Source organism: Hydra vulgaris, chromosome 15 (genome assembly GCF_038396675.1).
Source record: "Hydra vulgaris chromosome 15, alternate assembly HydraT2T_AEP".
In the NCBI taxonomy this organism is placed as follows: domain Eukaryota; kingdom Metazoa; phylum Cnidaria; class Hydrozoa; order Anthoathecata; family Hydridae; genus Hydra; species Hydra vulgaris.
In genome coordinates this window covers 55,208,007-55,233,648 of record NC_088934.1, presented here as the reverse complement: position 1 = coordinate 55,233,648, position 25,642 = coordinate 55,208,007, and the positions used below count along the sequence as shown (strand labels likewise).

The 25,642-nt window shown below is 28.8% G+C and overlaps 4 protein-coding genes and 1 long non-coding RNA gene across 5 annotated transcripts in view; 3 read left to right on the top strand and 2 right to left on the bottom strand.

Annotated features, from left to right (window-relative positions):
* Nucleotides 1-1,967: 1,967 nt before the first annotated feature.
* Nucleotides 1,968-2,456, bottom strand: LOC136092087 (zinc finger MYM-type protein 5-like). The gene has a single exon (XM_065819807.1). The coding sequence runs from the start codon at nucleotides 2,454-2,456 to the stop codon at nucleotides 1,968-1,970; it is 489 nt and encodes a 162-aa protein (XP_065675879.1).
* Nucleotides 2,457-3,757: 1,301 nt separating this feature from the next.
* Nucleotides 3,758-12,054, top strand: LOC124813997 (uncharacterized). Its single transcript, XR_010644385.1, has 2 exons — nucleotides 3,758-3,874; nucleotides 11,805-12,054. It is a non-coding gene; the product is annotated as an uncharacterized LOC124813997 (long non-coding RNA).
* Nucleotides 12,055-12,395: 341 nt separating this feature from the next.
* On the top strand, nucleotides 12,396-13,454 carry LOC136092086 (general transcription factor II-I repeat domain-containing protein 2A-like). Its single transcript, XM_065819806.1, has one exon. The coding sequence runs from the start codon at nucleotides 12,396-12,398 to the stop codon at nucleotides 13,452-13,454; it is 1,059 nt and encodes a 352-aa protein (XP_065675878.1).
* A 71-nt stretch (nucleotides 13,455-13,525) lies between these two features.
* LOC136092085 (general transcription factor II-I repeat domain-containing protein 2-like) lies at nucleotides 13,526-14,167 on the top strand. Its single transcript, XM_065819805.1, has one exon. The coding sequence runs from the start codon at nucleotides 13,526-13,528 to the stop codon at nucleotides 14,165-14,167; it is 642 nt and encodes a 213-aa protein (XP_065675877.1).
* Nucleotides 14,168-17,725: 3,558 nt separating this feature from the next.
* Nucleotides 17,726-25,642, bottom strand: part of LOC101234667 (cytoplasmic dynein 1 light intermediate chain 1) — a 30,018-nt gene continuing 22,101 nt past the window's right edge. Inside the window, exons 4-12 of the mRNA XM_065820476.1 lie at nucleotides 23,773-24,003; nucleotides 21,276-21,427; nucleotides 20,579-20,666; nucleotides 19,614-19,749; nucleotides 19,312-19,423; nucleotides 18,722-18,784; nucleotides 18,355-18,420; nucleotides 18,172-18,258; nucleotides 17,726-18,095 (exon numbers count right to left, since the gene is read on the bottom strand). Of these exons, the coding sequence (XP_065676548.1) occupies nucleotides 17,892-18,095; nucleotides 18,172-18,258; nucleotides 18,355-18,420; nucleotides 18,722-18,784; nucleotides 19,312-19,423; nucleotides 19,614-19,749; nucleotides 20,579-20,666; nucleotides 21,276-21,427; nucleotides 23,773-24,003 (1,139 nt within the window). The 3' untranslated portion in view covers nucleotides 17,726-17,891. The remainder of the gene's footprint in view (nucleotides 18,096-18,171; nucleotides 18,259-18,354; nucleotides 18,421-18,721; nucleotides 18,785-19,311; nucleotides 19,424-19,613; nucleotides 19,750-20,578; nucleotides 20,667-21,275; nucleotides 21,428-23,772; nucleotides 24,004-25,642) is intronic.

Here is a 25,642-nt window from a genome sequence, read left to right as displayed (position 1 = left end):
TTTTGCGCTTCGGGCAAGAAAAGAAAATTGCGTCCCCTCTTCCCCTCCCTTCCCCCACCCCCACCATAAAAAAAAAAAAGAATAAAAATAAAAGAAAAAAAATATTTATTGATCACAAAATTTATCACATCAAGTTATAAGTAAAATTTGTCATTAAGGTTGCACAAACTTTAGTTCAATGCCACTTTTCTGGCTTTTCTTGAGGCAAATTCACTAATGACATCATCAAAATCAATGTTGTTTGCCACTTCATTTTCAATTGAAATTATAGTCAAACTAGACAAACGTTCTTGGCCAATTGTTGACCTCATATAGTGTTTTATGAGCTTAAGTTTACTGAAACTTCTCTCACACGTAGCAACTGTGACTGGTATGGTGAGGAAGATGCGAATAGCAATTGTTGTGTTGGGATAAGCATCGGTCAAAGAATATTTATGAATGAGCTGCAAAATGTCGATCGGGATAGATTTTTCAAAGTTGTCCATCATTGCGGCAGCTTGATTGATTAAAGCTTGCCATTTCTGACTGGAAATCGGAAGAATCTAAATCTGCCTTGTCAATTTGAGATAAATTTGCAGCTTTTTTCTTGAGTTCATCCACTGAACTTTTAGAGAGTGAATGCCCACTGAGGTAGCCAAAATCAGAGGATACAGCAGACATCAGCCTCAAACCGCCACTCTATTTGTGTAATAATGCTGTCAAACACAAGGTTGCACTGAGATCCGAATTCTGTTTCTGCTGTGAGAAGGTGAGAGTCATCTTCAGCTTCATAAAGTGCTATTCGCTTCACTTTGCGCTTCCTCTTAATTGGAAAGCCACCATCAATTCCGCTCTGGTTAGCTTTTTCTGTGGCATCTTTGATAATATTGTCCACCCCAACATCTTAAAAATTCTGAATGAAAGCCTTCAACCATTTCATTTTTTTTACGCCAATGTCAATTGAAATGGTTTTTGACTGAAGCAGTTTGTTTTCCCGGTCAAATAGAGAAGGAATTTGACACCAGAAATCCAACAAACACAAAAAACTGAAATCAATATGAATGAGAAGTTCTTTTGCACTGCTAACTGTGACAGCATTTGTCATGGGATTGTGGATAATGGATTCCAAAACTTGAAGAACATTTTTGATTTGTCTGTGCAATGGTGTAATTGCTTCTTTTTTGGTAGACCATCTTGTGTCACTATTTCCCTTTAATGAGATGGTCAACGTTTTCATCAGTTTTTCCCATCTTGACGTAAAGCTTGAAAAAAAGTTAAAGATGGCTTGAACCTTTCCAAAAAACGTAATCATGAGTGGGGAAACCTCAGCAGCATGAACACCGACAAGATTTAAAGTGTGAGCTGCGCATGGAACAAATCTTGCTGACTCATTAAGAGAATGGATGTGAGCTTTGACGCCATTGTTTTTTTCAGACATATTGGCTCCATTGTCATAGCCTTGGCCCCAGCAATCGGAAATGCTTAGACCATCCTTCTCCAATTTTTCACTTATCTCTGTTGCAAGACCTTTTCCGGTTTTTTGGTGAGATTCAATGAAGTCCACAAAGCTTTCCTTAATTGTGCAGGTTTCATCACTGATGCGGACATACCTGATGATCTGAGTCATCTGCTCTTTGTGGGAGGTATCTGGAGTGCAGTCAAACAGAACAGAGTAGTATTTAGCTTCTTTGATGTTTGACAAAATTTCTGACTTTCTGCCCAAGTAACTCAATCAGCTCATTTTGAATTCAAGGAGAAAAGTAGGATGTTGTGGTTTTTTTTGCTTTAAAGGACGCTATGTGTTTAGCCACTAAAGGATAATAATGGCTAATCAACTCAATTAAGCTCAGAAAAATGCCACTGTTTTGTTGACCGATGTCTTCTGTTGTTCCCCGAAGGGCAAGATTGTTCTAGGCACAGAAAAAAATTGCATCAACAATTACTTTTAAGATATCTCTCCGCTTTTTCATCTCTCCACTAATAACTCTTTACAGATCAGAATTCAGGGTCTTTCCTTCCTTGAGGTTTTTTTCAAGAGTTTTCCGATCAGAATAGCATCTTTGGTGTTCATTGTTGTTTTCATGCTCAGGAATTCTTGGGTTTAGTTTTTTCCAGTCACAAAACCCTTTAGATATTTCTGAGAAATTGTTGGTTTTTGATGTTAAAAACAACAAACAGCAAAAACAAAATAAAGAATCTTTTTTACTGCTGTACTGCAGCCAAGTGCGAACAAATTTTTTACCATTGGGATGAATTTTTTCATACCATTTTGAGCTGAAGTGTCGCATTCTGTTGTCAAAATCACACAGCGTGTTTGGGAAAAATTCTCTTCTGTCTTGCTCTGGCCTATGCTCAATCAGAAAGCATCTTGTTTTGTCCGTTATTTTAGGCCATGTTGCTGGATCCCTATGTTGAAAATTTTCTTCCGAGGCCACTGGAATTTCTGAGATTTCTGAATGAAGTTCATCCTCGTCCATTTCAGCTGGGCCTGAAAGCTAGGCATTTTCATCTTCCCTGGTTGGTTCTGAATCAGTTGTGCAAAATTCTTCTTGACTTTGGCTAATGAAAATCTCCTCTTCAATTAATTCCAAATGATGATCTGAACTCAATTAAAGTCAATTATAGGATCTGTTGAATTGTCATTAATTTCAATACAAATATCCTCTGAAACAATTTGTTTCTCCACTGAGTTTGTTACCAACCACTTTTTGAAACAGTTTTGTAGTTTCTCGTACTTTCTTGGCGCTGTTTTCTTTTCTTCTTAAATTCAGCACTAGATAACTTTTGGGTTTGACTCATAATAGAATTATAATGCTCAAAAGTTATCAAAGGTATATTAGTGTTATAGGGCGCTTTTTTATTCTGTATATGAGCTTTAATATTTAAGAGTTTGTGTCAAGAGGCGGAATTTTAATTAATTTTCTTACCAACAGCAGCGACGCCGTAAAAATTAGTTTCATAAACTGATTATTGTTTTTTTAATTTATTAAAGTTTGCGCCCTCCCAATTTTGGCGCCTCAGGCCCGGGCGGCCCCGCCCTTGGTACGGCTCTGTATATACGTATACATAATTATATATTATTTTAAAGTTATGAGATACGTTTATGGATATTTATTAAACGGTAGTTGTTGAGGAGATACGATTTTGTGTTACCTATAGAATAGGCAATGGTGAGTATTTCTGCATACCTAACTAAAAAACGAACTTTTTGTAGTTACGTTTTTGTGTTACTATATAAATATATATATATATATATATATATTTATATATATATATCTTTTATTTTTAAGATATAAATATATATATATTTTTTATATTTATATCTTTTATTACAAAGTTGTAAGGCTCCTTTATAAAAAAAAACTCTTGTTTTTGTAATGAATTTCTAAATTTTTCCTTTCTAGCTTTTAGATTTTATTATTTTGTGACAAAAAAAAAAAAAAAAAAAAAAATTAATGACAAAGCCTCTTTGCATTTATTGAAACAGCTTTCATTAAAAAAACAGGTGAGTTTGTTATGTATCTTCATATTATCATTTATGTATCTTTTCATTAAATTGTGAAAAAAAGATTAATTCGATTTTATAAAAGTTCATTACTTGTTTGTTATTTATTTATGTTCGTTACTTGTGTTTTAGTTGTTCTTTATTTATTCACATTCATTACTTATTTTTCATTTACTTGATTTTGTTAGTTTTATTGCAAGTTTTTTACTTATTTTTATATTTGTTTATGTTATGTTTATATTTATATGTTTATGTTACTTACAAATTTTATATAAACGTTTAGCATTTAAAAAAATGAAAGTAATTGTGGTTTTTTTGATTTTTTCATTGGTTTGTAACGCACAAGGGTTAGCCAGTGCACTTTGGCCAATTACAGCAACTAAAAAAAAGGTAACTGTTAGATTTCTATGTGTTTAAATTGCTTAACTTAACTCAACTATTTCTGATGAAATTTTTTTATTTTTTTATTTTTTAAATTGCATTTTATTTCTTTTAAAAAGATATGTTGATTTCATCTTGATTTTCTTTATAAAGAAAACCTAAAATCTCTATCGATTTTATCGTTTTAAACTTTACGCAAAAAACCTATAATCTCTCTCGCTTATTTCGTACCAGCAGGGCCGACGACATTGAGGGGAAGGGGGAGGGGGAGGGGGCGGACGTCCTCCCCTCCCCCACTTTTTTTCTAAAGAACCCTTTTTTTTTTTAGAAAATTCTAGATATAGAAGACTTTTTTTAAGAATTACAATATATATTTTTTACAAAATTTTTTCTAAGAGGATAAAGTATAAACTATGAAATAAGATAGATGTTTACAAAAATATTAGCATTAAAATATGATGGTCTTAATTAATAAGCAATACCATATATAAATTAGATGAAACAAAAAACAAACATATAAACAAACAAAACAAAAATGCGATTAATGATAATGATTAATGTCAGTAATTATTTAATGTAATTTTTGAACTTACAGGGCAGTGCTGACACGCGGGTTTTGAAGGAAAGGGGGGGGGGGCGCAATCGTTAATTTTTAAAAAAAGTTAGGGGTAAACAGGTTCTATTTGTTTACCAGACTTGCACCTCTACTTCATCTATTAGGCTGACAAAGATGTATTTTTAACTCAATAGGGTTTATTAATTGTAATGAGGCAATTGCTTGGGTTATTAAACAACTTCTTCAATAAATTTAAAAATGAATAAATTACCAAAAACTATAAAACACAAAAAACCATCATCATCACCAAGTTCTCTAAACCTATCATTCACTGATATTTGTGGTCTTCGAAGTAACTTTTCTTCTGTTGAGTTTTATTTCTTGCAAAGTTCACTAGACCTACTTGCTCTTTGTGAGACTAATTTGAGTTCAGCTGTCTCATCTTGCGAACTTAGTGTTGATGGTTATCTTCCTTTAATAAAGACTCCAATAGTTACATGCTTGGCCGGTGGCATTTACATTCGTAAGAGTTCACCAATTTGTCTTGAAACTAGGTTTGAATCCATAAACTATTCTTTCATGTGTTTTCGTTTAGCACCACTTCACTTTATCGCTTTCCTCTTTGTTCTATATCGCTGTCCTTCATCTCAAGACTGCACTCTTCTTGATGTTATTTCTGATTATATTGACCAAGCACTCTCTCTTTATCCATCCACCTATATAGTTGTTGTCGGTGACTTCAATGCGCATCACACTGAATGGCTTGGCTCTAGTGTCAGTGATTCTGCAGGCATTAAAACCCACAACTTTTGTCTTTCTCAATCCCTAACTCAAGTTAACTTTCCAACTCGCTTTCCAGACAACGCGAATCATTTACCTTCTCTACTCGACTAATGTCGTGTTTCTGATCCTAATCAGTGCTCAGCTTCTCCACATTCAGCCTTAGGTGCTTCTGATCTCTCTAAAACTAATATCTCATTCTTCTTCATCACCTGAGTCCCCTCAATCTCTTACAACTACCTTAAAGCTGACTGGGATTCTTTCCGTAATTTTCTTCGTGATGGCCCTTAGGTAGAAATCTTTTGTCTTCCTGTCGACAAATGCGCATCTTACATAATTTCGTGGATTCAGGCTGGCATGGAATCTTTTGCTCCCTCTTGACGATTCTAGGTCAAGTCTCACTCTCATCCATGGTTTTCCTCACACTGTGCTGCTGCGATTGCCAATCGAAACCATTACTTCCATATCTATGAGTAAAACAATTCTCCAGAAAACAGACGTCTTTTTATCACTGTTAGAAACCATTGTAAAAAGGTTTTGTCAAAAGCCAAAGCCCACTATTCTCAGGTCATGAAATCTCGTATCTCATCTCAAAAATTAGGCTCTCGTGACTTTTGGAGAATCTTTAATAATAAGGGCAAATCTTTAATTCCACCTCTCTTGTATGGTTCAGACTTTGTCACCTCAGCTAAAGACAAAGCCGAATTGTTTGCTAAAAACTTTTCATCAATATCATCTCTTGATTCCACTAGTTGTGTTCTACCTGATATTGCCAACAAACAGGTTGATCCATTGCTTGACATTACTCCAGCTTCTGTATCTAAAGTGATTTCCTGCTTAGACTCTTCTGCAGCTTGTGGCCCGGACAACATATCTGTTATTGTCTTGCAGAAGTGTTCTCCGGAGCTGTCATCTATACTCTCAAAACTATTTAACAAGTGCTTATCAGAGTGCTTATCCGTTGTCCCTATCTTCAAAAATTCTGGAGAGCGATCTGATTCGCCTAACTACCGTCTAATTTGTCTTCTTTCTATCATAAGCAAGGTTTTTGAATCTTTAATTAACTAACACTTAACTTCTCATCTTGAATCTAAAAACTTACTTTCTGACCATCAATATGGATTTCGATCTTCTTGTTCTACAGCTGATTTGCTAACAGTAATAACAGATAGGTTTTATCGTGCATTAGATAAAAGTGAAGAGGTTAAGGCCATCGCTCTTGACACTTCAAAAGCTTTTGATAAAGTTTGGCATACTGGTCTTCTTCATAAGCTTTCTTCTTACGGTGTATCTGGCAACATCTTTAAGATTATTAAATCCTTTCTTCCCAATCGTAGTATAAAAGTTGTTCTCGACGGACAGCACTCTTCTTCTTATTCTGTAACTTCAGGGGTTCCTCAAGGTTCTATCTTTGACCCTATACTCTTTTTAATTTACATAAACGATCTTCCAGATATTCTCACATCTAAGGTGGCATCGTTTTCTAATGATACTACCATTTATTCTTGTCGCGATAAAAAGCAACATCTCTGATGACTTAGAGAGGGGATCTGAGCTTGAAAAGGATTACTTCTAGTACAGCTTGGGTTCTCAGTGGCTGGTGAACTACAATATTGATAAAACTCAATCTTTTTTAGCCAATCGTTATCGCAATAATTTAGATCTTCCTATATTTATGAACGGTGATGTACTCGATGAGTTATCTACTATTCATCTTTTAGGATTAACTCTTACTTCTGATTTTTCTCGGAAACCATATATTAAATCTGTTGCAAAATTAGCATCTGCTAAGGTTGCATCTCTTTATCGAGCTCGACACTTTCTTACTTCGGATTCTATTCTCTATCTCTATAAATCTCAAATCTGGCCTTGTATGGAATAATGTTGCCATACCTGGGGCGGATCTTCTGATGATGTCCTTTCTCATTTAGACAAGGTGCAAAAACGTATTGTAAGCATAGTTGACTAATTATGCTTACAATGCGTTTTCAATGAGCCATTTTTGTGGAAATAACTTTTCCACAAAAATGACTCGCTATTCTGAATTGAATGAGAACTCAGTTTTGTATAAGATTTCGATACAACAAAGTTGTTTATGGAAAAACTTGTAGAATACTTGCGGTGTATTTCTTCAAAACAAGTTTTTGAAGACAGTTTAAATTTTGTTTTAATCATGAACTGCAAAACTAGATGGATTTGTTTGCTGTACAATTTTCTTAACTTAGTGTGGTTAGTACTCCCCCATCCGTTATGCTGTAATTAAATGACTATGCATAAAAACAATGGAATTTAACAATGACTATGCATAAAAGAATAATATAAACATTGTTTTTGCTCTTAATTATGCCAATTTTGAAATTTTTTTTTTCAAACGAGTTTATATTTTTTATTTCCATGATAGACTTTCATCAAAATTCACTCCTAAAAAAATAACGGAAGTTTGCCTTTTAATGTCAGTTTTATTAATTTGGTGATTGGGTAGAATGAGTGGTATTTCTTTTGACTTGCTTAATTTGTGGAAAAAAGAAAATTTCGTTTTTTGAACATTCAAAGACATGTAAACCAATCATTTGTTGTTATAACCAATCATTTGTTGTTATAAAATATATATATATGTTGCATATAAACCAATCATTTATTTTATTTAGTTCTTCATCGACTACTTTAAAAAGTGTTTCAATATAAGAATAAAAAAGATTCGAGCCTCTGCAAATAAAATAAAATTTAAGATCAATCATTAATGTAAAGTAAGAAAAGTAAAGGTCCTAATATAGAACCTTGTGAAACTCCACAAGCATTTTTTATTTTTTCTATATTACCACATTGTACGCATTGTTTTCTGTTCAACAAATAATCTTCAAATCAGTGTAAGTTTGAATCTTTTATTCCGTAATGTTCCATTTTTTTAATTGGAATGTAATGATTTACGGTGTCAAATGCTTTGGACAGATCAATGAAAACTCCTAATGTAAAACAGTCTTCTTTAAAAGCATTAGATAAATGGTTAACTAATTCTACTATTGCGTGATCAATTAAATGTTGTTTTTTTAAAGCCAAATTGCTTACTGAGCAATATATCATAATCAATTAAATAGTTATACAGTTTGTTGTACATTATACGTTCAAGCAATTTAGAAAAACACGATAAGACAGAATTAGGCCTGTAATTTATGTAATTTACTCATCTACAGCCTTAAAAATTGGAGTGACTCGTGCGATTTTTAAATTATCCGGAACTATATTCGATTTAAAAGATAGATTAAAAATATGAAATAAGGATGGTTCAATTATATCATAGACTAATTTTAATACATTGGCACTAACATGATCTGATCTTGCACTTTTGTTATTTTTTTAACTCAATTATATCAAGCTTTGATTCTTTCATTTGTTTTATTATAAGTTGTTAGATAGGAATCAAATGTTAGTGAATTTGGAGAAACATTTCGTGCCAAATTAGAGCTAACATTAAAAAAAAAGGTTTTTCAATTTTTCAGCTATTCGTACTCTATCGCAAATTAAATTACTGTCATTTTCAAATACAATCAAATAAAAGTTTGCAAAAGCATTTGTAAATGATTTTAAAATTTAAAACTTGAATTTAGTGAATTAGTTTAAACAATAATAGATGACATCATAGACTTTCGATGTAAAAAACTGGTTATACGTTGGCAACGAAAGCAACGTAAGGTTGCTTAAACAGGGTATTTTTAGCCGGATAAGTAGTTTTTTACATTATTAAAAAAAAGTATAACATTTAAGTATAAGAAGTACTTGTGTCATTTAGGAAGCTGTACTTGTGTCATTTAGAAAGCTGTACTTGTGTCATTTAGAAAGCTGTACTTGCGTCATTTAGAAAGCTGTACTTGTGTCATTTAGAAAATTGTACTTGTGTCATTTAGAAAGCTGCACTTGTGTCATTTAGAAAGCTGTACTTGTGCTTTCTGTTTAGTAACTACTTGAAAATAATTTCAATCTTTTAAACAACAAATTTAATATTTTATGAATCATTTATACACGACGTAAAATTTTATAGTTTTTTCTATAATTTTGAAACTAGTTCTATTGGATATAATTATATTCTTATTTACCCTTATACCCTTATTTACATAAGAAAAGTGTAATAATATAGGCGGTCTTTTATTTTCAAAATCTGTTGAAACGTTCTCAGTTATACAGTTAAGTCTCCGAGTGCTTTCGGGCCAATTTAACATAAAGTTATTACAAATGTTTTAAAAAGTATGACAAAAATTTCAAAGTTTTTAGCATTCTCATTTTACATCAGAAGTGTTTATTGATCGATCAATGGCTTTTAACTCTGTCAATCATAAAATATCATTAAAGAAACTAGTCTTTTCGCGTATAAAAGATAAAATCTTTTGTTGGTTCAAAATCTGTTTAACTAATTGCAAATAGTATGTTTACAATGACGTCTCCGCCTCTCATTTACTAATAAACAAAACATGTAGTGTTTCATTTCTTTTCACAATATAGATTAAAACATGTGGTGTTTCACTTCTTTTCACAACATTAATGATCGTTGTATAATTTCAAACTTAACAACCGTAATTTTTGCAGATGGCGCAAACTTATTTTGATATCATGAAAGATGGCGCAAACTTGTTTTAATATCGTAAAAGATGGCGCAAACTTGTTTTGATATCATGAAAATATAATTATACTTTACAATAAAATGACAATCGAGCTTTAAAATGTTTTTTTATTGGTCGAAAGAAAATGTTCTATCTCTTAACATTCTTAAAACTAAATGGGCACTTTTTATTAGTTTTCAAAAAAACGTAGATTGTTTACTCTAATGCGAATCTATTTATTATCATCAAAAACACGCAGATTGCGCAATACAGTAGTGTACTATCGTTGTACACACTCTCTAAGCCACTTATTAAGTAACTTTAAAGTTGCTTAAAACAGAAATAAATAAAAATTACTTATTTATTTCTAATTGAAGAACTTAGTGCTAAAAGTACTGAAGTCACAAAAAAAGTGTTATGGGAAAATCTACTTTGATATTAAAATGACGATTTAAAATGGCTGATTAAAGTAGATTTTCTCAAAATATTTTTTTGTGACTTATGTACTTTTAGCACTAAGCTCTTCAATTACTATTGATCTTATGCAGGACCGTCCCAGAGAGAATTTTAAGGAGGATGAGGATAAGGGAAGGAGGGGGGGGGGCGGAAAGACATGAAAAAAGGGCTTTGTTTAAAGGAGTCTTTAGCTTCTTTTCTTGTTATTGTTATTGTTTAAGTAAAATAACAACAACGCGTACAAAACTGAGTTCCAATTTTGTTAAATTATGTTGTTACTTAGTTACTGAGTTTCATACGAGTTATGTATAAATATGAAACATGTTTAACTTGTTCAGTAAATGTTTTATATCAAATAAATGTTTTAATTTGTTTTTAAAAGGTTGCTTTCTGCAAATCTACATTTGTTTTCTGAAATATTATGTTTATTAAAAACATGTCACAATGTTGTTGCAGTCTCTTTTAACAATGCTGTTGCAGTCTCTTTTCACAAAGCTGTTGTTAATTATGCAATTAAAAATGCATACGTCAAAATTTTCTTTCGAATTTCTAGATTCAGCATCTAATTGGCGCTCTTTCCTTTTTGCTTTCTGAATTTGAGGAAGTTTAATTCTGATCATTTTTTGCCACTTATTAGTTCCCAGTACATTTTTCTAGTTAATCTTTGACCCAGTACCTTTAACCTATTGATCATATCTACTTTCCTTGAGGCAACAGATCGAATTTGATCAATTTGATTTTTTTTTGAAGTGTAACAGAGCTTAACCATTTTTAATTCGAAGTCTTTGCTAATACTGAAGGTAAAGCTTTGTTTAATTTTATTTAATAAACTTTATTTAATATGCAATAGAGCTTATTATAGATGGCTTTACCTTCATCCACTACAAAATAAGCAATAGTTAAGATTTTGAATGTGCAGTGTCTCAAAAGGAATTATTGTTAGGATTAAAAGACTGTTTCAAGAAAATCACTAAATTTGATCATTTGCTTCACAAGTGGGTGACAAACTGGCGAACAGTTACTTTTTTACCCTAGGAACATTTTAAAACACTGCAGAATTTTCTAGAACCTTCAAAACTGGTATTCTAGGTTGAAGAACTTTCAGAATCTGTCCAGAACTTTCCATTTTCTTCCAGAACATTATAGTATTTACCATGACATTCAAAAATATTTTTGAGTTTAAAAATGTTTGAAAGTTCTCGGATGTTCTAGAAAGTTTTTGAATGTTATGTTAGACTTTAAAATGTTCTAGAGTTTCACGCCATGCTCTTAAAAAAGCCTGAATATTCTAGACCTTCCTTAAATAAAATGGAGCATTTTACAATCTTATGCAATGTTAAGGAATATTCTAGAGTATTTTGGAAACTTGTTTAGAACCTTACAGAAAGTTCTGAATATTTTAATTTTTATTTTTTGAAGCTTTCCAAATTTTATCAAATAAACCTTTATGTTATATGATGTTTTTAACTTAATGTTGTTATAACTCAGTTTTTGTTATGTGATGTTGTTAACTCGATGTTGCTATAACTCTATCGATTCTATCGTTTCTACATAGGAAATCGTTAACGATTTGCAATTTAAAAACAAGGAGCAAGGTGCACCAATTAAAGTCACAAACAAAATAGATGAAAACAAAATAAAAGCAATCAAAGACATGAAGAATGACCATGAAGGAAATAACGAGGCTGTTAATGAAGTTAAAAAATTGCTTCATAAACTCCAAAAGTAAAATTTGGTTAAAATACGATTTATAAATAAAGTGTAATGACAAAGTATTAAAATAAATAAGCTATATTTTTTTTGCACATAGTGTTTTTATGTTTTCCTATTATTTTTTATTATTTTACGTGGAAACACCATTATCTACATCAGGGTTGTCCAACGCGTGGCCCGCGGGCCAGAAGGTGGCCCTCGTCAACCTATGGCATGGCCCGCATATCACGGTCCATTAATTTTGAATTTTTATTTTAATAAAAATTTCAAATAACAATAATAAAATAAGTTCTACAGCAACAGCATATTATTTATATATTTATAATTCGAATTATACATTCGATTTCGATTATACTTTCACTATATAAATCCGCATTTGAAATAATAAAACACGCGCTAACCAAAAAACATTATTTTTATATATTTAATAAAGATGGCTTCAGCTAAAAGACGTAGAAGTGATACAGAAAGCGGTCATGGGGGTCGTGTATTTAATCCTTCTTGGACAACTGACTATTTTGTACATGAACAAAGTAATTCTATTATATGTCTAATTTGTTTGGAGAAAATTGCCGTGTGTAAAAGTTATAATGTGAACAGGCACTACACTACAAAACATGCTGTAAGTTATGACAAATTTAAAGGCCAATTTCGAATTGATAAGATTGAATTGTTGAAGAAAACTTTTCTTGCACAACAATCAGTGATGAAAACTAAAGTGATTAGCTCTTACAGTGCTACCAAAATAAGTTTTTTAATGGCAGAAGCTATTGCAAAAAGTGGTAAACCTTTTTGTACTGGAGATTTATTAAAAAACTGTTTAAAAATATTTTGTAAAGAGATATGTCCTGAAAAAACACCTACTGTTAAAGATCTTAGCCTCTCACACCAGACTATTGCTAGAAGAGTTAAAGATCTATCAAAAAATATTGAATTATCATTAAAAGAAAAATTAAATAAATGTGAAGCCTATAGTCTGGCACTGGATGAATCAACAGACAGAGGTGATACTGCTCAGCTAGCCATTTTTATTAGAGGTATAACTAGTAACTTTGAAGTAATTGAAGAACTGTTAGATATTAATCATATGAAGGACACAACAAGAGGAGAAGATATTCTCTCTGAAGTGAAAAAAACATTGGTGAAATTTGAATTACCAGAAAAGAAACTCGGTGGTGTCACTACAGATGGAGCAAGTGCACTAACAGGAAAAAATATTGGATTTATTGCATTACTTAAGAAATCCATTAATCATGAAATTCTTTCATATCACTGCATTATACACCAAGAGCAGTTATGTGCAAAAGTATTGGAGATGAAGAATGTTATGGAACTTGTTATTCATACTGTTAACTTTATAATAAGTCGTGGCCTTAATCACAGACAGTTCAAACAATTACTTGAAGGTTGTGGTAGTGAGGCTGAAGATGTAATTTATTTCAGCCAGGTTAGATGGCTTAGTCGAGCTGCTACTCTGAAAAGATTTTTCTAAAAATTAAAGGGAAAGACACAAGCTTGCTTGAAAATATTGACTGTCTGAATGATTTGGCACTTTTGATTGACATGACTCAGATGTTAATGGAATTAAATCTTAAGTTGCAGGGTAAAGATCAACTTATTAGTAAATTGTTTGAAAATGTAGAAACATTTGTTTTAAAATTAAAACTTCTGAAACAACAATTAAGTTCTAAAGTACTTGTCCATTTCAAGGCATTATCAGAAAGAAATATTAATACAATTGACTCTGAAAGATATTGTACTCTTATTTTAAAATTAATTGATGAATTTGACACAAGATTCTGTGATTTTAAAAAGGAAAAAAATGAGTTAGACTTATTTGCGCATCCATTTTCCATCAAAGCTGAGACAGTTAGAAATAAATTTCAAATGAAATTAATAGAATTGCAAAACAATAAAGATCTTAAAGAAGCCTACAAAGAAGTAGAATTGTTAGAATTTTATAAAAAATACATGAGCATTGAAGTTTTTCCTCATTTGTGCAGACATGCTATTAAATATTTTTCACTTTTTGGAAGCACATACAACTGTGAACAGTTATTCTCAAAAATGAAGCATGTAAAAACAGAACAGAGAAATAGATTGACAGATGAACACCTTACTAATACCTTTCGAATTGAATCATCAAATATAAAAGCAGACATAGATCATTTATGCAAAAAAAAACAGTGTCAAGTTTCACATTGATCGAACTTTTGTATAACTTCACATTGAACCTTAACTATGAGTGTAACTGTTTATTTAAATTTAAATAAAAACTTCAAATTTAATAATTTTTATTTTGGGTATTTTATGTTTGTGGCCCTCAAGTTGATTTTGAAACAAATTAATGGCCCTTACTGTAAAAAGGTTGAACATCCCTGATCTACATCAAGTGGTGGCGGTATTGCAGTCAAACTCTTGATTCGTATGATGGACCACGTCCCCTACATGTAACGAGCTCAACCTAATTCTCTGTGGAGCGGTCTTGTTTATCCAAGTTCGTATTTTGAAATCAAGGGTTTAAAGAGGGGTGTAAAGATAATTAAGAGTAGAATATATATATATATATATATATATATATATATATATATATATATATATATATATATATATATATATATATATATATATATATACATATATATATATATATATATATATATATATATATATATATATAATATATATATATATATATATATATATATATATATATATGTATAAAAGAGTATATGTTATATTGGTAAGAAAATTTATTATTAGAAATTTTCGCTGAATTATGGTTACCAGCATCATCAGGGGCCGTATTCTCATCTCTCCGTTAAGCTTAACGGAGCGTTAGTCAATAATTTCTTTTAAATAACATTAATAAAAAATTTATTTAAAATTATAATTTTTTAAACATAAATGTTTTATTTTGGTATAAGTTTTATTTTAAAAAATTTATATAAATTTTCGTAATTTCTTTACTTAGAAATATTGTAATAAAATTTCAGACAAAAGCTCCGTTAAGCTTAACGGAGAGATGAGAATATGGCCCCAGCTCGTAAAAATTATACAAAAATTTTTTTTGTAACGTTAGAAACAGTTTAAAATTAACTGACGTCAGCAGTTGAATGGCTTCTTTCTGGCTTACGTAAAAATGTAAAAAACGGAGTCCAAAATTTAGTTTTCACAAACTGCCCCTTATCTAAATTAATTCCGTCATGTAAAGCTGAACATTGGAACCTCTGTATTTCAAGAGCTTTGCGCACTTTTCGATCAAATTTTTTCGTTTCAACTTTAATTATTTTTACATTTTCCCACTTTATTTCTTGTGAGCAAAATTTATTATGGATGGGTATTTCAGACTGATAATGTTTCCCCTCGTACTCAACAACATCTAAACTTTTTAGATGTTGTTGAGTACGAGTCCTAAGTTGAAGTTTAGCTTCGCCTATATTCTCTTAGAGCATTTGCATTCAATCAAATAAGTTCCGGATTGACTATTATGTGGCACTTTAGTTTTGTTTTTTGACGTTAGTAATGTTCTTAAATTTAGATTTGATTTGAAGACTACTCTATAGCCAGCTTTCCGAAATATTTTTCTTAGTTTAGGGGATAGTGATGGTATCCACGGTAACGATACAGTAGGAAGGTTAACAGAGTCTGATTGAATTTTGTTGATTTTTAGGGACCGATTATTTCCAATTAAGTTTGCAATCCGTTTAAGTTGGCATAAGTTGTACCCATTTTTGTTAAACATTTGAATAAGGAAATTTATCTCACCTTATAAATATAAATTATTGCCTATAGAATAAGCCCTGTGAACATAACCTTTAAATATTGCGTTTAGAGTCTTAGGGTCATGATTCGAATGAGATTTAATTTGGATATTAGTAATGGCTTCCTTTCTGTAAACTTTAAACTCGTATTTTCCTTTGTTGTTATTTATTATGGTTAAATCGAGGAAGTTTAGAGTTCTATTTTCGCTTTCATTTTCGATCGTATATTGTATCGCAGGGTGTTGTTTGTTTAAGATAATTAGGAATTGTTCTGCTTCTTGAGTATTGGAAAATCTAGCGTGACAATTGTTGACTTATCTTAGGATTTTAGGTCAAGAGGAGGATTTACTGCCATTACAATTTTAAAAGCGTTTTGTTCATGATGTCGTAAAAATGATTCTGCAAGTACGACCATTAATAAAAGACTTATTGGACCAGAATTCTCAATTTCATGGATGTAGTTGTTCCACAGGAAATAACAACGGCATAAACAAAGTTCTATGAGTTGTCTTGTTTTAAATATAGTAAGTTTGGTGGAATATTTGAAAGAATCATCTTTATTTAATCGGTCTATAAGAATTAAAGTGGCTTCCTTAAGTAGTATTGATGGATACAAGGAGTGCCGATAGTTGATATAACTAATCTCGTAGGATTTTTTAGGTTTGTGAGCTTTAATTAGACTATACATACGAGGCAGGATGGGATCACTTGGATATATACTATCATATTTCGTTTTTGAAAATCACTGTTTTTTTTATTAAGTTGTGAGAAATAAGTCCTAATTTTAATAGCATAACTAGATATTAGATTGGTAGTTAGCAAGAATTTGATGAGAATAAATCCTAATAACATTGTTTTATTTCATTTGATCAAAAACAATGTTTTATTTCATTTTTATACATTTATACATTTTTTTCTGAATTAGTATTAAGTTTCTTCTCAATTTGAGTTGTTTGTCCGCATTTCGATACCAGAAAGGTATCGATACCTTGCAAATGTTTGTTAAATCTATTCTTAGAACCGCAACGGTACCCTATTGAGTAACAATATCCCTAGCGGGCACATACGTCCGTAAGATGTCTATACGACGCCACAAGTGCGTAGGACGTCTTAAGTCTAACGAACATCGGGTCTCTTTATATAAAACACAGATATAAAGAAATTGTATAATTTATAGTAGTAATTATTTTTTATTAATAAGCTATTCAAATTTTATAAAAAATACTAATCATAAAGATAACGTGGTTTTTGTTAAAAAGTATATATTTTTCAAAATTATAGTTATAAAATAATTGAAAATGACGAAATGAAAGTTTAATAAGAATGCAATAAACATTATAGTATCAGCTTAAAATTCTATTAACGAGTGTTTTTAATAGATTTTGTCGCGCATCGAAATATAGTTTTTTTTGTTTGTGAAATATGATTTATTTAACAATTTTTTTTTAAACAAACATTAAATAAAAATTCATTTTTAAATACTTTAAACAAAAAAACATTTTTTCGGCTTACGCTCATCCTTTTTATTATGGAAACAAAAAAGTTAATTTATAAAATAGTCACGACAACAGGTAATCAAAGAGAATATTTTCAATGAAAAATAAATAGTTCGTTTATTTTTTTAACCGTACAAAACCTAATAAATTATAATAAAATAACCTAAAAATTTAGAATTTAGAATCTGATCTTTTTCATTATTTTGTTTTAACTTGACTTAAAAAAAAAAAAAAAAAAAGCAAAAAGTAATCGATTCTTAGTCATTAATTCGAGTTTATAGTGGTCAGTAAATTATTATATCCACATACAAACAACATATATTTATATATATACACGAGCAGCAAGTTAAATTATATCAACTCGAGATTAATGCAAAGATACTAACTGGTTTACGAGATACTTTAAACAAATATATATATATATATATATATATATATATATATATATATATATATATATATATATATATATATATACATATAGAATAAAAAGTGCCATCACGAAAACCACTTTCAACGACCTTCATTGTATCGATTCTTCTAATAACTCTACAAATTTATTATTCTACAAGCCAGTCATATTTAATCGAGCTTTTTAAAATCCGAACAGCTTGTTGTGCCGTTTTTTACCCCAAACAGCAATTAATTCATAACAAAGCATAAATTTTACTACGCATCACTCTCTTTTTCGACTGCCGTTGATTTCGACATTCTTTCAAGTTCTGCTTGAACATCGCTTCTGCTAGTTCCCAATGCCGGATTAGCAGATTTAAGTGTTTTTCCTGTTGTGTTTTTGTTTAATAAACTGTTAAAAAAGTTCGCAAGGACTGTTTCCGATGAGTTCGGAGCAGACGCTCCTTTAGTTGGATCTATCTATAACGTCATGAAAAAAAATGCGTTTAGAAAAATATATTATTAAATAAAAAAAAAAGATTTTTTTTTTTACAACCTTAGTTTTAGTGTTTGGCATTCCAGGTCTTGGACCTTTATGCTGACCAGGCGAGAGTGAAGTCGGAATACGAGGGTTGCGAGGGTCCTATTCAAAATGCAAATTTTTTGCGTTGAATATTAAATATTTACATTTAAAAAAAAAAAAAAAAAAGAGACGTAAACTTTGACATATTTTTCTTACCGCAGGTATTTGAGGTCGTTGGGATACTGCTGTTGATGCCGCCGGAATAGCATTGTTTAAAGCAACCTGTAACAAAAATTGTTCAAAGAAAATATTCGATAAAGCTATTGTTTAAAGCAAGCTATATAAGCTTTGTTGACATTTTTAAACTATATGAAAATAACTTAAAACAAATTGTGTAAAAAATCATTGTGTGAAACAACCAGTAGAAAATAGCTTAAATTATTTTTTTAAAGTAATCTATAGAAAAACTAATATATAAAGCAATATTTACAAACAGGTTAAAAAATACAAATGTTATGCAACATACATATTATTGAAATACAAGCAATAAATTTAAATAAAGAAAATAAACAACAAGAATTACCAGTTGAGCTTCTAAAAACGACTGTTCATCTTCAGCTATAATTTCTTTATCTTGGGTCGTAGTCTTTAAATAAAAAATTATAAAAAAGAATTTTCATCATTAATGTTTCTCTCATTTATAATAGTTTTTAATAATTTTACAATACACTTTATAGTTAGTAATTTTATAATTTAGTAATTAATAGTAATTTTTCAAAAAATGTTTTGGTCACAAAAAATCAAAGAACCATTGTTGAAATGAAAACATTTTTGAGGTGAAATCATATTTTCTAAAATTAGATAAACTTCTCTTGAAAATACAACGAAAACTCAACTTTTATTTTGTTTCGAAAAACGTCACAATTTTAAATTTTTCTTGAGGTTCAAAACATGTTTTCTAAAAATAATAAAGGCAACTGGTTGCTTTCACTAGAGAAACTTTGTCGCCCTAATTTTTAGCAAAGATCTCTATTTGAAACTAGTCATCTTTACTAAAAAATTTTAATAAAATCCTTGATATCAAGCTTGTTACAAAGTTATGAATAAAACCTATACAAAATATTTAGTACAAAAAAAACAAACTATAATAGTTAACTATGATTAAAATGATACCTTTCGAGATGGTGGCTTCTTAATATGATCTTTGAAAGAATCATTTGAATTAAATGTTTTAATGTGTTCATTAAGAATTGAAATTTTATTTATGTTATCCCAACCCATTGGTCTAAAATACAAGATAAAAATGTTAGTATTTATAATATAAAAAAAATATCATACATATATTATGTAAAATATATACATATAATATGTAAAATATATAATATTAAAAATAAATAGTATATACAATATTAAACAAGTAACAGTAATAAACTTGCAAAACAAATGATATTTACAAAACAAAAGAAAAAATATACATAAATATAGCATCTTTATCTATTATTTGTGGAGGTACACGAAGCGGGAACCCATAAAGCCTATGAAGGATGTATTTATACAAGGTAGATATGTTGCACGACTCTTTTGAGGATGTGTAAAGTAATGCAGCACCACCTGTCATTATTAGTTAAAGATTGTAAAAATTTCAATAAGTTATGAGAAAAAAAGAAAACTTGCTTAATACTACTACTAAGATAGTACTATTATTAAGAAAACAAACTAGATACTCCATTAATCAAACAATTTTATTTTCTCTCTAAGGACGAGAGACTAATAACACAGAGCAAGCATGGAACAATAACATTCTTTTTATTTACAACTTTTATTTCTCGTTTTCTTATTTCTTAAACAAAAATAATCAAAAATATATTGACAAGCAAAATTAAACAAAAAAAATATGAAACCGTTTTTCATATTTTATTTGTTTTCTGAAAAACTGTCTATATTTAAAACTTAAAGTGTGCAATGTAGATTAGGAAACCTAAATACACAGAAATAACAATATACATATGCTACATATTTATAATCAATTAGAATTTGATCAAATCTTAAAAAAAAACTTTTTTTCAAATTATTAAAAACTTCATTAATATATTAATTTTTATCAGCTAAACTTTATAAATTATAAAAAACCAAATAAAAATTAAAGTACTAAAAGATATTCACTTTAATTACAAAAAATATTAAATTTTACATAAAAATAATCTTTATTATTGTATGTGAGCACAATTATTGTATGCAAGTACAGTTATTATATGTAAGCACAGTTATTGTATGTAAGCACAATTATTTTACATAAGCAAACACAATTGTGATTGAGGAAGTGGGTAGAAATGTAAGTGAACACTTACAACTAAATTTATTTAGAATGATCAAAAATATGTGTGCACAGTTATGGTAGATCAAACATAATTGAAAAAAATACTTAAGTATTAAAGGATACATTTTAGACAAAATTCTCGAATATTTTTTTGTATGAAGTCAAAATGCTCATCTCTATAATCTTTTTCCAGGGTTGTCATGTGATCGCTCTAAAGAAATATATTTTCATGTCATCACTCTAAAGAAATGAATTGTCATGTGATCACTCTAAAGAAATAAATTGTCATATGATCACTGTAAAGAAATAGATTGTCATGTGATCACTTTAAAGAAATAAATTAGAACACACAATACACAAAGAATACAATAAAAATTAAATTAAGAATAAAATAAAAAGTCATTTGATATTACTTATTTACTTAATATTTAAAAATCATTATTTTTTTTTTAAATATTGTTAACTTGGTGACTCTTAATAATATTTGTGCTAAAATTTATCACTTTATTCAATACTTTACTTGTTTTAAATTTCAACAGTATGCACAATTTCAAAACTCTTGTTTTGCAAACGAATTATATAAGCAGATTTCAAATAAACACCATTTTATAAAAACGAATCAAAAATACTTATTTAATTTTTTTTTCGACAACTTGTTTCACTATCAGTAGGTTTATCAGGAAGCACCATCAGTAGCTTCCTGATGAACCTACTGATGGCGAAACAAGTTGTCAAAGAAAAAATTAGATAAGTGTTTTTACTTATTTTAAAAATATATACATTTTTTTTTATAAGAAAAAATTATTTAAACACTATTTACCTTTGTTACAATCACAATAATGGGTATGCCTAAATTACTTGTTAAAACCTTATCTCCTAGAGGTGTGTTTAATTCGTCTGATTCAGAAGAATTTTTTTTAATTTTCTCTTCATCAATTTCAACATCTCTATATGCTTGAAAGTCATTTGAAACTAAAAAAAATAGCTAAATATTATTATATGAAACAATAACTATGTTAACTATTAAATGCTTTAATAACAAAAATCTCTCTCTCTCTCTCTCTCTCTCTCTTTATATATATATATATATATATATATATATATATATATATATATATATATATATATATATATATATATATATATATATATATATATATAGATCTATAGTTTGTTGTCTTTGGGAAGAGCGGAAGGAAAAAAGTGATTCTTACGCCAACACATACGTCACTTTTAATTACTTTTGACTTTCGTCCAACATTTGCGTGTTGGACGAAAGTAAAAACCATTAATTTAATTACAAATAAATCGTTTTTAAAAAAAACCACAAAAACGCAAATTTGATTGACCAGAATGTTTTAAAAACATTCTGAATGTTTTTAACAATATAAACAATGTTTTTAGTTTTATTTTTTTTAATAAAATGTTTTTATTTTTAATTTTTTTAATAAAATGTTTTTATTTTTATTTTTTTTTACTATAAATCATGCGCGGAGTGTTGCTACATCGACTATCTTATAGCCTGACTCGCAAGGGAAATATGCTGCTACATCGACTGAAAAATAGCCTGACCTGCAAAGGAGTGCTGCTACATCTACTATCTTTTAGCCTGACCCGCAAGGGAGTGTTGCTACATCGACTGAGGGTTTGGTTGGGGCAGGCAGTCTATCAATTAATAAAAAAAAATAATTCCGGTCTTGCATTTTAATTTTTACTTTTTGTCAACAAAATATGGAAAAAACTTTCGGACAACATCTACGGGTTGTATATATATATGTATATGTAACTTTTTGTATCATATCATCAAATACATAAGAAAAACAATCATAAGCAACAGCTGTTTTTCTAATATTTATTCAAGCATCTTAATATTGTTCAAAAAACTTTTTAAAAAGACCGTTGCATTTGACCAGGTTTTTTAAACTCTACTTTAATAAAGTTAAAAAAATTTATTAGAAAATATTAAATTGCTTTTTTATTGCTACGTTATTATTTACAATATTTTGTGTTGCTTTTCTACTTAATTTCATATTTAAAAAGTTTCTTTGTTACTCTTCTGCTTTGTGAAACAATTTTACTAATTTGAAATATTTAAAATTCCCACTGAAATAACTCCATGCAAGAAAGCAAGTAATTGTAAGTAAAGACTTTTGTTTAAAACTTGAATGAATGAGTTTTTAAAAATTCTTTTTATGTTATGTAATTCAAACTTAAATGAACAAATTTTTATTACTGTTTATTAAAAAAGATTTAAGTTTTAATTAAACGCTTATCTATTATTTTAACTTTGATTAATTAGTATTTTGGATTAAAAAGTATTTTGGATGCTCCAAGTTAAAAATGCAACCATAAAAATAACAATTATTGAAAAATTATTTTATTTTTAAAAAGTTTTTAATTAAAAATTTAAATAGTATATTTGAATAAATTTAAAAAACTACTAAAGTCGTTAAGTGATTCGTTGTTGTTGTTTTTTTTTACATTTTTTTAATGTTTTTAAATGAAATTAAAAATTATTTAAAAGCAACTATGTAAAAACATTTACAAATGTTTATCCTGTAATTTTTTGTAAAGATGTAAAAAAAATTTAATGCGCTAGATGCTTTATCATTTTAAATGCCCTAGATGTTTTTACTGTTTTTGGTTATGTAAGTAAAATACAACTCAACCTAAAAAACTTTAAATTTTGCTGTTAAAAAAAAATTGTAAAAAAGGTGTCAAAATATAATTAACAGGATTGCTTTTAGTTTAAACTTCAACCAATAAACTTCTTGATATAAGTCTTGATATAAGATATAAATCTTGATATAAGATATAAATAGAGCTATGAAGTCGATAACCATAAAGCCCTATTTACTCAATAGAGACATGCCTCACTTAAAATATTTTTTACAATTTTTTTCTTTCTTCAATAATAGGAAAATACCAGGTATGATTCCGGGTACCCGGAATCATACCTGGTATTTTCTTCTGGGTACCCGGAATTAGAGACTTTGGCATAATTTGGTTCCGACACATCTCTGATATATATATATATATATAAAATTGCTCTGTTCTTTTAAGAACATTGAGCACTCTATTGTGTAGAATACTTTTTAAAGTTGTTTAAATATATATATATATATATATATATATATATATATATATATATATATATATATATATATATATATATATATATATATATATATATATATATGTATATATATATATATATATATATATATATATATATATATATATATATATACTTATTAATAGATAAATTAGAAATGTATTATATCAAAAATCAAATTACTATTAAAAAAAAACAATACGTTTAGCTTCCATTGCATTGAGCTCTTTAGCTGGTAAGTGCAAAGAATGCAAATGTTCATGTAAAATACGATTCCATTTTTCTAAACTATCAATAATTCTCCAAGGTTTGCACATATCTACACATATTGCTATCATTAAGTCCTTTACTGATTCACTTGTAAATACAAATTTTAATAAATTATTAAAATGTGAAGAACCATCTTGAATCCAAACATTTAATCGTGTGTGTTCTAGAAAATAAAATCTAAATTAGACACCATACACCACACCACATAGAAGAAGTCATAGGTTTTAATGGTTAAAAGTGAGATCATATTCATGTTTAAAATTTTAAACAAGAAAATATAAGAAATATTTTTCTAATGTAACTACCTAATTAATGTAATAAACTAATAAATTAAAACTACGTGAAATTAAAAATACATATTTAATTTAGTAAAATATTTGTAAGCGATTATGTTGTAAATATTTATATAACAAATAGTAACTAACTATTAATAATGAGTGTAGTTCTGTATAATAAATTTTAATTTTTTATTTTTGAAAGATTATCTATTCAAACTTATTGTTTGAAACCTTATCTTTTGAAAAAACAATAGATATTATTGATGACAAAAGAAGCTAAGTTTATTATCAACCAAATAAGAATTCTGTTTTATGTTTTTTTCAATGTTTAATTTAGAGAATTTCATTTTGACAGTTGAAGTAACAATTTATAAAATTTTATGAAATATCAAGTGAAACAAAATATTAGAAAAATTTATAAAATGCAAAATAAAAAAGTTATTGACAACAAAAATGTAAAAATAAAAAAGCCATTTGGATAATGCAAAATTAAAAAATATATACTTAAATGCCAATATACAATGTTATTTTTGAAATATGGTATTTTAAACTATGGCATTTAATATTTTGTATTTCAAAATAATGTAACAGGCTGCTTTGAGTTTGGCTTCTGAGAAATTCCACATGAAATTACCCATAGTTCATTAAACCATGCACCTTTCTTTTTGTTTTTAGGATTCCAATTTATGAAAAAAACAAAATTTCAGACAAAACATTGTAAGCAAAATTTCAGACAAAAGTGTTGATATAGTTAATATTCTGAGATCACAATTTTAATTTGGTCATGAAAACGAAAGCCGAAATATGCTTAAAAATTAAGATAACAACTAATTGTTATCTTAATTTTTAAAAACAGAAAACATTTTCAATTTATTAAACTTAATAAAATATTTTCAATTTATTAAACAGATAATATTTTCAAATATTTTATTGTTGGCATCAAACTTGTGAAACAGAAAATATTTTTAATATTTTTGTATTTGCATGAAACTTGTGAAACTGAAAATATTTTCAATATTTTTGTGTTTTGTAGTAAATATGTGGTTGTCTTTAAGGTCAGTATGAAATGAGCCTTTTGGGTTTTTTTTGGAACCTTTCATATGAAAATGAACCTTTTGGGTGGAAGAACTTAACTTCAACACTTCTAGGTTAATTTTAGTTACAATGCAAGTCCGTCAATTGTCATAGACTATCGCTACATAATCTCCTAAAGAATCAGCACAGCCATCAGTTAACAAATAAAGAATCAGCACAGCCATCAGTTAACAAATACATTTTGAAAAAATTGAAAATTTTACTTCTAATGCCATTATGATTAATTGAAATATATTGTATACTAAGGTTACAATGTGTGTAATGTTTGATAAAGTAGTGTGAAATAAGTTTTAGTATACCTATCTTATCTTCATAGTATATCACTAATGAATGTAAAGAAAATTATTGGGTGTTCCAGTGTAGCTCTCTTTCCCATTACAAAACCATAATTAATTGCAAAGTCACTTATAATAATTACCCTTGATTAAG

What these genes read in the sequence shown, in the direction of transcription:
- LOC136092086 (XM_065819806.1), top strand. Translation starts at nt 12,396, where the DNA reads ATGGCTTCAGCTAAAAGACGTAGAAGTGATACAGAAAGCGGTCATGGG.
- LOC136092085 (XM_065819805.1), top strand. Translation starts at nt 13,526, where the DNA reads ATGACTCAGATGTTAATGGAATTAAATCTTAAGTTGCAGGGTAAAGAT.
- LOC136092087 (XM_065819807.1), bottom strand. Translation starts at nt 2,456, where the DNA reads ATGGACGAGGATGAACTTCATTCAGAAATCTCAGAAATTCCAGTGGCC.